Below are 15,096 nucleotides of genomic sequence, written 5' to 3'. Positions count from 1 at the left end.
TTTGACTTTTGGGTGGAGTGTTGCCATGAGAGGGCATACTTTGTTCTCTGGTGTTTTCACAATTAATGGCAGCTGGCACAAAGTCTTGCACAGAATTAAAGTATTCCTTGGCGCCAAATTCTAGTGAGAAGTTCTTGATGCTAAATATGTCATTTACCGAGCGCCTTTACGTGGAGAGGTTTTTTCTCAAAATATATCAGTGATTTTTTTCAAATCGTCAGAATTATGTCTATAAATACACATTTAAGATTAAAAATTGCATATGTAAATAAGATAGTCACGACTGCAAAATACATGATTTACATTGGATTTTCTTTTAATAGTATTGGAAACCTTTGGATTTAAGTCCGCTTGAATTTGGCAATGAAAAGGCTATGAAGCCTGTATTTAGTAAAAAAAAAGGTGCATCGAACGTTATGTGATTTTTGTATTTTGAACCTTTCTATAGAAATATATTCAGCCACTAATTTAGTTCAAACTGCAAACAAAATACCCCACATTAAAATGGAAGACTGACGTAGAAAACAAAAAGAATTAACCACTTAGATCAGGGTTGTCAAACTTGTTGGGCTATAGGGGTGAATTCAAACTTTCTGTTCTAAGGTGGGCTGTTTTACTAAAAGAATTTCAACTTAAAATTTTAAGCTTACCATAGTTTTTTAGTATTATGCTCCATCATTCAGCCTAACATACATAATATCACCATACATGACACAGATATGTTCTAAGCATAACGCATTTATTCACCCAAAAATTGGGAAAATATTTTTAGTGTTTTGCACTGAATGTGTTCACTGCTTTATTTCAACTGTTCAGCGAATGCCGTTTTACACCTAAACCAACTCAACATGGTATAGAAAATCTAGTGGGAGCTTTGAAAAATATATAATTTTTGCCCTTATTTTCATATTGCTTTGAATAGAATAAAAAAATACAAAATTAAAACTAGACTGACAATAAGATTACACGACATCAGATTAAACTACTTGTAATTTAAAATGAGAGTCTATCCTTTACTCTCCTCTAGTGGCCCAAAAGAGCATATAGTTTAATTAATTAATTAATTTCGAAAAATGTTTTGATAGAATCGACTCGGTCTTGCATCTTTTTTTGACACACTGACATTTATGGCAGGCCAGATTAAATCATCCAACAGGCTGGGTCCATCCCGCGAACCGTATTTTAGACAAAGGTGGTGCTACGACCTAACCCATAAACTAGCTCCGGCAGCCCTCGAGTAAATTGAGTTTGAGACCCTTTGATTTAGATCAAGTCGGTTTTTCCTATCACGCAATACTACCATTTTTTTTCCTGCTAGAGGACGCCAAACACTCCTCATCATTCTACCCGTCTTCACTCTTTGCAGCAGTATCTCCCCTTTTCTCCCTCTCCCGCAGCAGGTGGCGTATCGACGAGTTCTGCGTGGAAAGTGTACTGGTGAGTAGCGGCATGAGGCCCCGGAAACCTTCACGTAATTCCTCCACGTGTTTTTCCAGTCCGTGGACGTGGGTGTCCAGCTCGGCCCTGCAGCCTTGCACTTCCAACAGCACGTCACCCAACGTGGTCTGCAGCTGAGGAGGGGAGGAGGAGGGAGGAAGGGAATGCGAGCAGACATAACGTCACAACAATGGTGTCTTCGCAATGGATAATTGTGATCACGTGATCTACGTCCAGGAAGCCCAAATAGTGGTGGCCATATTGGATGGGTAGTGTTTTCATTTTGGCATTGCTGATTATCACAGACCCTCACTACTTTGCGATTTAGTTATCGTTGGTTCACTGGTTCGTGGATTTTCGATTGAATTGTATTCATTGACATTGATATCGATTTATCGTGAACTGTGTTCTACAGACAGCACACAGCAAATGCTACCGCGTGGCAGATTAGGGAGGTCATAACGCTATGGGTGGGTGTGATTGTGAGCGACAGATGGCTTTTAGCGCTTTGTCACATTGAAAAGAAATTCACCAATTAAATTCGGACTCTGAGGAAAGAAGAGCGCATAAATGGCAGGTGCTCTGCAGATTATTATCGGGTTTGGGAAGCGATTGAGGCAGCGTCGGGAGAGAGGCTAATGGCAAAGGTGCAGGTCCAGCCTATTGCTATACGCCAGATCTATTTTCTATAAACCAGAAGACCTGGAGCTACAACTCGTGGGATACCGCTACATTACGGATGAATTTTAATATTCATAGAGACCTGGCCAATTCAAAGATACCTGGTGCTATTATGGAGCTGGCCAGACGCTCTCTAAATTGCTTTCCTACATTGGAAGTAAAAACCCTCCAATTTCAATGTAGTTTTTTCAAAGTAACAGTAAAGAGCATTAATCTAAATGTATTTATGTGTTTATATTTGTAGATCCATAGTTGTTATTCGTTTCTTCAATTTCAAGCAGTCTAGATAAAATCACTGATGTGAACAATTCTTGTCACGTGCTACCATTACTTGCCCATCTTCTCTGTTTTCTGGTTGCTGATAGTAGCAATACAGCTTGCCAAATCTCGTGTTTACATGATCCGAAGAAACGGAATTCTGGCTACCTTGCGGCATAGGTTTGTCTAGTAACTCTGGCATCACTGCAAAGTTGTGAACGTCTGTAGCGAGTCCAAAAAGTCTTAATTCATTCTACGCTTTCAATGCTACATTAAAGCTGTCCTTACTTCAAAGTCACCCATCCAACATGGCCGACTGTCTACACCAGGGGTGTCAAACTCATTTTAGCTTGGGGGCCGCATGGTAGAAAAAAACAACTCACGGGGGCCGGACTGGTAGATCGAACACAGAGAGGGAGAGGGAGAGAAAATCAAGAACGGGCGAGAACCATGGAGAGAGAAAGAGAAAACGAGTGAAAGAGAGAGAGAAAAAAAAGAGAGACCTTGATATAGAGAATGAACGAGAAGAGAAAGAGAGTGTTAGGAAGAGGGAGAGAGAAGGAAGGGAAAGAAAATGAGGGATGAAGAGAGAGAAAAAGGAAAAAGAGGGACAAAAAGAAATAAATAAGAAGAGAGATATTGAGTGAGAAAAAGAGCCTTAGAGAGAGAAAAAAGAGAGAGTCAGAAAGGGAGATAAGGCAATATCATTTCAGTTGCTTTGCGCGCGGCGCCTGGCTTTGTCAACATCAAGTGGACATATCTCAAACTACAGCTGTTTTTACTCCTGTGCTTCTCTGGTTGTTGTCTAGCAGGCCGAATTGAAAACCTCGTTGCGCCTGATCCGGCCCGAGGGCCACACGTTTGACACCTGTGGTCTACACGAAAACTATCTATCGGCTCCACTGAGCGAGCGGCTCGTGCACTTGCCTCTCTCACCTTGCAGAGGTCCACCAGCGTGCTGCCCTGGTCCGCCAGGATCCGCTTGTCCATCTTGACGCGCCGCAGCCTGGATAGCAGACAAACGTTAACACCCTTAAAGTGCCGTCGCCTCTTTTGACATCAATTGTCGAAAATTTGCCCTCTCAGATATCAAACCGAAGACTCTGACCCGTTAGGTTGCTTTGACTTGTGCTTGCTTGCCGGGCTTACTATCCAAAAGCACTCTTGCACACAATATGCCAGAGGCGGGTAGAGTAACAAAAACTTGACTCAAATAAAAGTACTGTTACTTCAGAATCATATGACTCAAGTAGAAGTCAAAAGTACTTGAGTAAAAGTAAAAAAAGTACTTGGTGAAAATACTACTCAAGTACTGAGTAACTGTAGTTAAGTCTTACTTATTATTTTTTTAAACATTTATTCAATCAAATCATCACTATCCATCGAATGAGCAAAAATTGAATTTATTTCAATCATAGATTAAAATAATCAAGGTAAATTCAAGTACTTTAATAAACAATACAATCATAATAGTATAAATCAAAGAAATACATTAAGCACAAGTAGCACATTCAAAGCCCAAGTACTCTTTTTTTTTTAACAGGCTCTGCAGGCAGAACAATAAGCTAGCCCAGGGGTCGGCACCCAAAATGTTGAAAGAGCCCTATTGGACAAAAAAAAATTTCAAGAGCCGCAAAAAATCAAAAGCCTTATATAAGCTTTATAATAAACGAATGAATAATATTAGCGTAGTGTCAAAATCACTTAGTTGAATGCAACACGTCCTTAGAGATTGACATAACTAATCCTTTGTATGATACCGCCTCAAGTTTAATAATTGTTTTGAGGAAATTAAAGAAAGGCAATTAAGAAATTCAATTTTTGATGTATTTTTTTAGGGTTGGTAAAAATATCAACAAAGGTGCACAATGTGCCCATTAGCTGCGCAACAAAAAGAGAGCATTAAAAAACAGCGTGCATTTAGAAAAATAAAATAGCAACTTTTCAAAAAGCTTACGTAAATAAAATCACATTAATACAGTTTAAGTTTGTTTTATGTTGAGTTATTTTTCTCTTTTTTATCTTTGGGCTCCATAACCAATCAAATACTGGCCGGTTTGCTTTAAAACAGCTACCTGCTTTGTATGTGACGCTGCCCCTTTTAAATGGGTGGGGCATGGGCCGCACAGTGGCTCTCACCGGAGATAAAAAGAAAGCCAAGGACTCTGGGTAACATGCGTCCTTACATGGAGGGGATTTAAATAACTGCTTCAACGTAGCCTAATTTATCAGAATAAGAGTACCGTTCCTTTTTTACAAATCTACTCAAGTCAAGTTCAAAATACTCCCTGAAGTACAAAATGTCCTAAAACTCACTCATTTAAATGTAATGGAGTATATGTAACCCGTGACTACACACATCTGCATTATCCAACTAACCCAGTTAAGATTTCAAGGGATTTCAATGTCAATTTGTCTCTGGGGCCGGATCCGGCCGGAACTTTCTGTTCTTAGGCCGGATCAGTAAAATAATGTTAACTCCAAATGTTTAGCTTTGTTTTTCAGTATTATGCTTTATCATTCAACCTACGTTAGTAACCTACCCTAAATCTAATAATAATGGATGACAAGGGATGTTTTTCAAGCACAACACATATATATACAAAAATTGGGAAAAATATTTTCATGTTTGGCATTCATTGTGTTAACTTTTTTTAACATTTGAGTGACCACACTTTAACAACTGAACCAACTCACCATGCTATAGAAACTCAACACTGCCCTATAGCAGCGAGAGAGAGCATTTCTTTGGATTAAAAAAAAAAAGAGTATGAGGGCAGCACAGAGGCCCAGTGGTTAGCGCGTGTGCGGCACAGTTTTGAGGTCATGAGATCGAACCTCCTGTGTGGAGTTTGCATGTTCTCCCCGTGCTTGCGTCGGTTTCCTCCGGGCACTCCGGTTTCCTCACACATTCCAAAAACATGCATGTCAGGTGAATTGGCCGGTCTAAATTGTGTGAATGAGCGAGCAAATTGTCTGTTCCTGTGTGCCCTGCGACTGACTGGCAACAAGTTCAGGGCGTCCCCTCCCCTGCCGAGGATGGCTAGGATGGGCACCAACACCCCTCTGACCCTACTGAGGATAAGTGGTGCAGATCATGGATGGATGGATGGAGTATGAGTCTGTTTTTGACATACTTAGTAGTTCATCATGGGCTCGATTAAATCATCCAACGGGCCAGGTCCGGCTCCTTGGTCTGTATGTTTTACAAGCCTGAGGTAAGACCCGTGGGTTTTACATTGGCACATTGGAGAGGCTGAGTCTCCCCTCCAACCTTGTGTGGGTTGGCAGCTCAGAGTATAAGACTAGGACTATCGTAGATAGACGGACTTCTTCAGTGTCACTCTGAAAAAGGCTCCTCAGCTGTGTAATTAATCTTTCTGGAATTCAGTAAATAGTTAAAAGAGAAACTACAATCTCTTGGTTCTTATTTCTAGTATAGTGAGCATTTAAAATCAGAGAACCGGGCTGAGGTACAGGCCGAATTTTACACTTTACACTAAAAGCATTCATTTCAGAATTTTATGTGTACCTGTGACCGACACGAACCTGGTCACACGTTTGTTGACTTTTTTTTTAATGAGTACAGGCAAATTCTGTAATTTCTTTCGAGGTCTTACTGGTGGATGGCGAGCATGAGCTTGCGCTGGTGCATGCGGACCATGGTCTGGTCTTTCTCCCTGGAGAGCTTAGTGTGCTTGTAGATGAACCAAGTCTCCCTCAGCACGTTGGCTGCAGCAATCTTCATCTGTAGACAAACCGGCACGTCACGACAAATTGGGATTCCGACCGATTTTAACAGCGCGATGAGTTTTAACGAACCCTCTTGGAAATGTGCGAGTCAATCATGAAGTTGTGCACGTGCTTCTCGGCCCTCGTCAGCTCCAGCTTCCTGGCCACCACTGCCACCACCAGGACGGTGCAGCCGGCGCCCTGCGGAATTTTTACTTTTTTAAAATCGTCGTTTCTTAAAAAACGAATTATTTTACTGTGTTTGATGCCCACCATAATGCCGGTGAGGAGGCAGATGCTGCGACCGCAATAGGTGTGTGGAACAACGTCCCCGTAACCGATGGACAGGAAGGTCACTGACACCATCCACAGGGCCTCCATGTAGTTGCTGCTCAGGTCCCGATAGTTGTGATGCCTGCCAAATATTATTATAGTGTATTTTTTTATTTATTTTTAATGAAAAAGGACCCATTTTTATTTATCAAATGAGTCGTCCAATGTCTGTCTTCTTTTGCCCATACAATTATCTTCCTTTTGTCGGCTTATATGGCTTTTACCTTGTCACACTTCCTAAATGGCCAGCGCCTCAGAGTCACCTCTTCTCTGTATATATTGACAATGGTGTTTTTTAGGTACTTTTTAACCAAGTAGCTAGTCAAGGCGTCTTTTTCTCAAACTAAAGACTCAGCTACTTGTCCTCCTGCTTGGTATTACCTTCCGCTTCTCTGTCTACTCTGGCTAGAGCCTATTTGTGCTGTTCTCCAAAGGAAGTAGTACACATTATCGTAGGACATCTTCAGTTTCTGGGCAATTTCTCGCATTAGCCTTCATATTTTCGAACAAGAATAGACTGGCAAGTTTTACACGAAAGTTCTCATTTAATCACAACTACAAATGTGATGCTCCTGATACTCGACTACTCTAATAGAAGGTCAGTTTATAGTTTCTCTAACCATTTAAACAGTTTTCAGCTGTGCTAACATCATTGCAGAAGGGATTTAGAATCATTCATTGGCCTTCTAACACAATTAACAAACATAATGTACTATTAGAACACTGGAGTGCCAGTTGCTGGAAATGTGCTTCTGTACTGTATATCTTTGTAGATATAGCATTGAAACAAGCAATTGCAATTAAATATATGAGGTTTATTTTTGCACGAACAAAAATACTGTGCCTTTTCTTCCAAAAAAAGGAGAAAATTTAGACAAAACTTATTGCAGCCAAGTCATCCTGAGAGGGGATCACCTCTTGTGTGACCCCCTTCTCTGGGTTTATTTTTCTTAAGGTCTTGTCAGTTGCATGTCAGTTTCAGAATGTTGTCTATGTGGCCTGTGCAGTCCTTTGAGACATTTTGTGAAATAGGACTATACAAAGAAATGTGACTTGACATGACATTTGTAAGCGACCCCAAACTTTTGAACTGTGGTGCATTCGGAGCATTTTTTAATTACCTTTCGCATACGTGCAACCCCCACGCTGCCACGATCCACAAGGATACGCTGAAGATCATCAAGACGGTGCCGGGGTAGGTGGTCATCAAGGTCTTGCCCACGAAGCGGGCGTTGAAGTGGATCTGGTGCCATGCGATCAGATTTAAGTTGCGTAATGTTGCGTTCTTAATCTGGTCGGCGGGTAATAGGTGGGCTCAAGCAAGGACATTTTCTTATATGGAGCTCACCATTTGAAGGATTACGGGGAAGATAGCTGGGGAGTGACTTTGCTTGGTTTTAAACATAATTGCATTTTTGCTAACCAAAACAGCATCACATAGCAAAGATCTATCTATGTATCTATGTAGATAGACAGACAGACATACAGACAGACAGACAGACAGACAGACAGACAGACAGACAGACAGACAGACAGACAGACAGACAGACAGACAGACAGACAGACAGACAGACAGACAGACAGACAGACAGATAGATAGATAGATAGATAGATAGATAGATAGATAGATAGATAGATAGATAGATAGATAGATAGATAGATAGATAGATAGATAGATAGATAGATAGATAGATAGATAGATAGATAGATAGATAGATAGATAGATAGATAAGACCGAAATGTTAGTCATTGGTCCATCTAAATGCTGTGACTTATTCTCAAAAACTGCTGTGAACATTGACAAATGTCACATCACACAGTGTGACTCAGTTAACAATTTAGGTGTCATATTTGACCCTGATCTATTCTTTGAAACGCATGTAAAGAAAATTAATAGAACCGCTTTCTTCCACCTTCGTAACATTGCTAAAATTCGTTCTATACTGTCTCAGTCGGATGCGGAAATTATAATTCATGCGTTTGTTACCTCCCGTCTCGATTACTGTAATGCACTACTCTCTGGTCTCCCGAAGTCTAGAATCAAGTCTCTTCAGCTGGTACAAAATGCCGCAGCGAGGCTTTTAACTAGGACAAAAAAGTACGATCACATAACACCGATTTTGGCTAACCTGCATTGGCTCCCAGTTAGCCTTAGATGTGATTTCAAGGTTCCTTTAGTATGATACAAAATCATACATGGACTTGCTCCCTCTTATCTTTCAGATCTGATTTTCCCCTATGTCCCGGTCCGAAGCCTACGTTCTGAGAGTGCCGGTCTTCCGGTTGATTCCAAGAGCAAAGAAGTGTTCTGCTGGTTCGAGAGCGTTCTCCATCCGGGCACCGGTGCTGTGGAATGCTCTTCCCCCTGAGATCCGATCTGCAACCTCAGTGGAAATGTTTAAATCTAAGCTTAAAACTCACTTCTACTCTATAGCATATGAATAACCTACTCTTTTCGTCGGCTCCAGAGCAGGGGAATGTATGATAATATTCAGAAAAATAGTCTGTGTAATATAGTGTAATGATCTGTGAAGCCCTTTAAGACTCTTCGTGATTTAGGGCTATACAAATAAAAATGACTTGACTTGACTAGATGGGCGGACAGATCTATAATTAAAAAGCGCTACACTTCTCCCTACCCATCCTCGGGATCAGTGTCACTGAACATTCATTTAATCCTAGAGAAACGATAACAGGCGAATGCAATTTGGTCTGTTACTGGGGCAACCACCAATGACTATTCTCCACACTATGGTTGCCCTGGTGCTTCACATTTTTTTTGCTTGTCATTACGGTGGAATGGTAGATCCTGGAGTCAGACCAGGAGAGAACCCCCGTACTAAAATTCAAACCTAACAGCCTTTTAATCTGCTGCGCTCTGTAGTCCAGAATTTATAGTAATTCTGTCCCAAGTGATAAAAATTCACCCGCCGCGTCACACACCTTGTTGAGTGCCCCGATGCTTCGCGAGGCCGTGTCGGTGAAGAGTCGGCTGTGCAGCATCATGGCTCGGCCGAGCAGGTAGAGCCTTAGGAACATGGGCAGCGCTAGCACGATCTCCAGCTCCGTTTCGGACAGCGCCGTTGCCGGTGCCGCCTGCTTCTGGAAGTAGGCCATAAGACCTACTGGATAAGGATGAACTGCCGCCGTGGCCAGTTCCAACGCGATCAGGGCCAGGCGCTCTGTGGTCACGGCGATGCGCCAGTCCTCCGCACTGCTGTCGTGGACGTAGAGCTAGGACGCACGGCAAACATCTGTCGAAGTTTCGCAAACGCAACCGAAAAACGTTGTTTCGGTGTTACCTGCACCTCGCAGCAATGGTACGCCATGATGAGAACCAGGAGGAGAATGGTGGAAAGGCTGATGATGGATTTGAGCGTGAGCGAGTAGACGGAGCTCTGATGAAAACCAACACAGAGGTCATGAAATCAATGTATGGAATAGTAGGAGATACCACAATCTCATAATCGGACATTAAATCCTTTTGCAGGATGCTATGATGAACAACATTAAATGGGCGTTGCACTATTTGTAGTACTATGCCAAGGAGCCACCTTCTAAAATGTTGAAAGAGCCATATTGGACCACCCAAAAATAACTCCATCGGTTTGGAGCCGCGAAAAATTAAAAGCTTTATACAAGCCTTAAAAGGAAGGCACTGCAAATGTTAAATGGATACTTTGTAATATTTGAGCACTAGATATCACTGTATTGTGTAGTGCAAACAAAAATGAGTGTTAAAAGCACAAGGAAGAACACAAACTACAGAGAGGCAGAGGAAGATGCATTCTATCTTCAACAAATTCGGACTTCTTGACGTGCTAAAGGAATGTAAAGGTATCTTTAAGCCAGATATTTGTTTTGCCACAACGTCCACATCGGCACAAAATATCATCTAGATTAAAAAGCAGTGTCCTGAAATAGTTTCCCCCTTTTTTGAACCAATAGTGTAAAATATAGTTTTTTTCCGCAGTGATTTAGGATCTAGTATCAGTATTGTCTCACAAAAACCGAGGTCCGGTTTATTTCTGAAGAACGGGATGATGCTGTACACAAAAAAAAACGGTGAACAGATGATGAAGATGCTGTATGTGACTAAGATAAGGTGGTTGCCACTGGTAATAATGGAAACAAATACTATTTTATGTGTGTGTTTGGGGGTGAGGGGTGTTGGGTCGAATCACTAGACAAAAAAACGGCCTGGAGAAGGATAGGTGCCGCCAGGATGTATTTGCCCAAGACACACCCTTACGACCCTGGCAGTGAGACTTAAGTGAATGTAATATAGCAGCAGAAGTTATTTCTAAAAAAAAAACGCCTTTTTTAATAAATACAGTACTTTTATTTGTTAAAAAATGCTGCGGCACAGTTCATGTCTTGGGAACCTCCTACTTGGGTTCAAATCCAGCTCCAGACTTCCTGTGCGGAGTTTGTATGTTCTCCCCGTGCTTGCGTGGGTTTCCTCCGGGCACTCCGGTTTCTTCCCACATTCCAAAAAAAACCATGCATTTCAGGTCAATTGGCCGGTCTAAATTGTCGCTAGGTGTGAATGAGCGAGTGTGTTGTCTGTCCCCGTGTGCCCTGCGATTGGCTGGCAACTAGTTCAGGGTGTCCCCTGCCCACTGCCCAATGGTTGCTGGGATGGGCTCCAGCACCCCCGCAACCCTACTGAGGATAAGCGGTGTAGCTAATGAGATGAGATGAGAGATGCTTAAAACTGGAAATGGGGTTTGTTCTTTGGTAATAACGTATGATAAAGCAGTAATCCGCAACCACCAAGCTGCGGACTAGGCCATTTCGTACTGTTTTTTTTTTTAAACTTAACAAAGTTCAACTGTTATATACTAAGCAATGGTAAAAGCTAGAAACATGCTTTTTTTACTAATGTAAGACGAGAGTCCACGTATTCTTTTGATATGTCCTATGCCTTAAAGCTATAGAACTACATTTTCAGTAGGCCTTCAAATGTGAGTCAAAATGGCAAGAATTGAGTTGAATGAGTAAATGGAGAAAATATTCTACTTCAACACTTTAAAGACACCTCAAATTATGCCCCCCACTTTTAATTAAAAAATATAGAAATAAATAAACAAACAAGTAAATAAATGTTTCTACTCTGCAGATTTTAACAATTTGGACTGCAACCCCCACAAAAAACAAGGCATAACTGTACTTCATTCGATAATTGGTTACACCAAAACAAAACTGAAATGAAACAATCAAGTACTACAAAGTTAACCAATTTCAAGGGAAGAGAAAGTGCTGCAGAAATCCAGAGAAAACAATTTTGAAAATAAATTGATAAAATATATAAACAAAAAATGATAATGATGACATGTTTATCTCAACACACATATTTTATATCATTTGCACATTTGAAATTGTCCTCATATTCAAAGAATAAACCCAAAAAACTAATGCGGTGACAACAATTTTGAGAAGTGGGTTTGAATTCTTGGTAATTTTTTGGCAAATAAAACCTTCGCTACACGTAAAATTTAATTTATTGCTCTTTCTTCCATTTTTGTTTTGTGAGATAAGTCTAAATGCTATATGATCCTTGAACAAGGTGGTAGGAAAATCATATTTTATATATTTGCAGGGCTATATATATATATTTTTTATGTATTTTTGTTAAGTTATATGAGAAACACTGGGATTATTTATTGTTTTATATGATAGAATATTCTCGTATTGTTCACTATTTTTCTACTTGTCCCAAACTTCAATATTTAAATTTAGAGGGAAAATAAAAATGTGTTTTTAAAAACATCCGATTCATCTAAAGAATAATCGAGCGATTCATCTATTATTCAACAAATTGTTAGTCGCAGGCCTAACAGACCTTGCTGTAGACGCTCCACGAGAGTTCGGTTTCCATGACCATCATGACCACGCCGAAAATCCCCACGGCCAGGGCGCAGTCGTTGAGCCTCTGTCTCCGTAGAAAGAGCGCCCTCCTGCGGACGAGTCGCCACCCGATGCTGTGTGTTTTCCAGTAGTGATCGTCCTTAGCCTCTGCTTTGTGCTTGGGGCTGGAACGACACGGTTCCCTCGGGAGGTAACCCCTGTCCCTCGGGAGGCCACCCCCGTCCCTCAGGGGAAGCGGAGGTGGCTCGTCGTCCCTGCCGGTGACGATAATCTCCGGGAGGCTCCGGTTCATCTCAAAGGAGACGTGAGCCTGCCTCTGGAGAGGAGGAACGTGAGGCCTCACGGGTTTTTTAAAGGGCGACCCGCAGGAATCCGTGTCGTTATAAGCACTGAGCTTATGGGTTCCGCAAGAGTTTTTGGGGTTACGCCCCTTCCTGGGGCCGGTTTGACGCTTTTTCTCCTTGCATTTGAGTCTGGGGGAGCGGGGTGGGCCCCCTGTGCAGGTGTAGCCGTTGTATAAAGGCATGGTGGCCACGGCCTGGGTACGGTCTACCCATACCACGCCGTCCGAGCACCTGGGCATGAGGCGGTTCGGGCGGGGAGACAGAGTCCTGGCGGGAGGCAGCAGGGACCCGTGCTCCTCCACCTCACATTCGTCCGCTAGAGAAATGTTGACCAAGGAGGTGGAGGAGCGCTGCATGGTGACAGGTCTTCTAGAGGATACAATCGAAAAAACAAACAAAGTGAGTATAATGATTTGGGGGGATTAGATACAGTGCCTAGTGAAAATATTTCCCCCCAAAACTTTGTCATATTACTACTTTTCAGGCTACAAGCTAAGAAAAATAAAACTATTTTCCAAGAATACAGAGCATGCGAAGTGGACTGTGGAAACAAATGATTTCTACCTTTTATATTATTTTTTTAACAACAAAACTGAAACGTAGGTGTTATTGCCACCCTGTTCTCTCAGCTCAGCTAAATTACTCTAGAGACCCCCTGATGATGTCTGGCCATTCAGAAAAAAATCAAATTATTATGATAAAGGTTGTATTTGAAAAAATAGCACAAATAATGGACAATTATTAATGTATATCCATAAATATTCAGAAATTTTGTTCATGTAAAATGAATTGGAGTTTTTTTCTTAGTAAACAAGGTTTTTGCAAGTGTATTTTTTTCAAAATAATTACCCAAAGCTTATATTCTATATTGAAAAATTCAACCTGTCCCAAAATATTTCATTAAATGTCATTCATAAGACTGCACGGATTTATTCATGGCCTGATTATTCACATTTTGCAAGATATTACCTTATGTCCCGTTAATTTTATTTGAAAAAATAAATAAATAAATATTATTATTATAAAATTTGTGACTTTCACTGAAAACAAGGACAAACAGTCTCAGAGACTGCTTCTTCCCCAGGGCCATCACCACCCTAAACAAGTGCATAAAACTGTGAAGATACATCTTGCGCCTTTCTTTTTTCTTCTTTATTGCTTAATTGTATTGCACAAAACTGTGAAAATATACATCTTGTGACATATTTAGGGTTTTGGGTTGCTTTTAAATGTTATTTCTTTTCATTGCACTATTGTTACCATACAAAATTAAAATGATGCGCTCTCATTATAGTCTCTTAGCACTGCGTGGTTAATAATTTACTTCCTGCCTTTTATATTATTTTTCTCTTGAAAGTTTTTATTAAAGTCTTTAATACACGTTTATCTTAAAGTGACAATCTTGTTGCATACAATGTTTCACAACGTTAATATCAAAGCCGATAAAGACAATTCAAGTCAATACATACCTTTGATTTCCTTACCTACGATTTCTTCAGATTTCGTAAAAATCCTGCACACCTCCTGTTCCAGGTCCTCAAAAGAAAATAATCATGGAAAAAAGAAAAAAAATCAGCCATCAAGGTGCAATGGTGTTGTGATGTAACGGCATCATCAAATCCAATAACAATGGCCGTGCTCTCCCCCCGACAAACCTGTCCATTAGCGCTTAGCGGTTAACCCGCAGCGAAGCTCCTCCCATAGATCGCAGATGAGGTTACGGACCTCCTGTGTATATGAGGGCGACATGTGACCGCACACTTAGATCCATTACATGTTGGAATGCATTTTGCCTCTTGCCATCAGGATGTCTTCCCTAAAGCCCAGCTTAGCCACATTAACCACTCAACCTGCAGATGTTGTAAAAGCAAACAATCATCTGGGATTGTTTGTGTCGCCCCCCCCAAAAAATTAAGTCTCGCTTAAATGGCCGACATCACTATTTTGCCAATTAGAACAGTGCCTTGCAAAAGTATTGGTCCTACAAGAACTTTTTCACATATTGCTAGTCTTTTTGCTCGGTTTTGAAACAGAAATATTTGCCAATTCTTCCTCACGAAACAACTCAAGTTCCTCAAGGTTTGATGGTGATTGTGCACAGCCTTTTCCAGATCTTGCCAGAAATGCTCTATTGCATTGAGGTCTGGACTTTGGCTTGGCCATTCTAACACATTTGTATTGTTAGTTTTACACTATTATGGTTGGAAGTTATACCTGAGCCCCATTCTCAGACTCCAACAGATCTTCTGCCGGAATCACCCTGTATTTGACTCCATCTATCTTCTCATAAACTCTGACGATCTTCCCAGTCCCTGGTGAAGAAAAGTTACCCCATAAAATCATGCTGTCACCACCATGTTTGACAGCGAGGGTGTTGTTTTTGGGGTGGTGCACGGTGTTACTCAATTCAATTTTGGTCGCATATGACAGGAGCGCCTTG

The 15,096-nt window shown here is 41.2% G+C and overlaps 1 protein-coding gene across 2 annotated transcripts; it reads right to left on the bottom strand.

Annotated features, from left to right (window-relative positions):
- Window positions 1-1,188: 1,188 nt before the first annotated feature.
- On the bottom strand, window positions 1,189-14,306 carry LOC148371281 (small conductance calcium-activated potassium channel protein 1-like). 2 transcript variants are annotated; one of them, XM_088329283.1, is made up of 10 exons: window positions 14,126-14,306; window positions 12,287-13,025; window positions 9,744-9,839; window positions 9,385-9,675; window positions 7,563-7,684; window positions 6,382-6,523; window positions 6,199-6,309; window positions 5,997-6,124; window positions 3,313-3,382; window positions 1,189-1,571 (listed from the first exon to the last, which is right to left on the bottom strand). In XM_088329283.1, the coding sequence occupies exons 2-10, from the start codon at window positions 13,010-13,012 to the stop codon at window positions 1,344-1,346; spliced, it is 1,914 nt and encodes a 637-aa protein (XP_088185409.1). In that variant the 5' UTR covers window positions 13,013-13,025; window positions 14,126-14,306; the 3' UTR covers window positions 1,189-1,343. The 2 variants fall into 2 exon arrangements, with proteins under 2 accessions (XP_088185409.1, XP_088185410.1); XM_088329284.1 differs by having other exon boundaries at window positions 14,141-14,306.
- Window positions 14,307-15,096: the final 790 nt, after the last annotated feature.

The sequence above is a fragment of the Urocampus carinirostris genome, chromosome 2 (assembly GCF_059441175.1).
Source record: "Urocampus carinirostris isolate Australia breed hairy pipefish chromosome 2, RoL_Ucar_1.0, whole genome shotgun sequence".
NCBI lineage: Eukaryota > Metazoa > Chordata > Actinopteri > Syngnathiformes > Syngnathidae > Urocampus > Urocampus carinirostris.
Note: the sequence above shows the minus strand (reverse complement) of the source record. Positions and strands in the feature narration are given on the sequence as shown.

Coding starts and splice junctions, on each gene's coding strand:
- LOC148371281 (XM_088329283.1), bottom strand. CDS start 13,012: ATGCAGCGCTCCTCCACCTCCTTGGTCAACATTTCTCTAGCGGACGAA. Junction 6,524..7,562: donor GGGTTGCACGTATGCGAAAG/GTAATTAAAAAA, acceptor AATATTTGGCAG/GCATCACAACTATCGGGACC. Junction 6,310..6,381: donor GCCTCCTCACCGGCATTATG/GTGGGCATCAAA, acceptor AAAATTCCGCAG/GGCGCCGGCTGCACCGTCCT.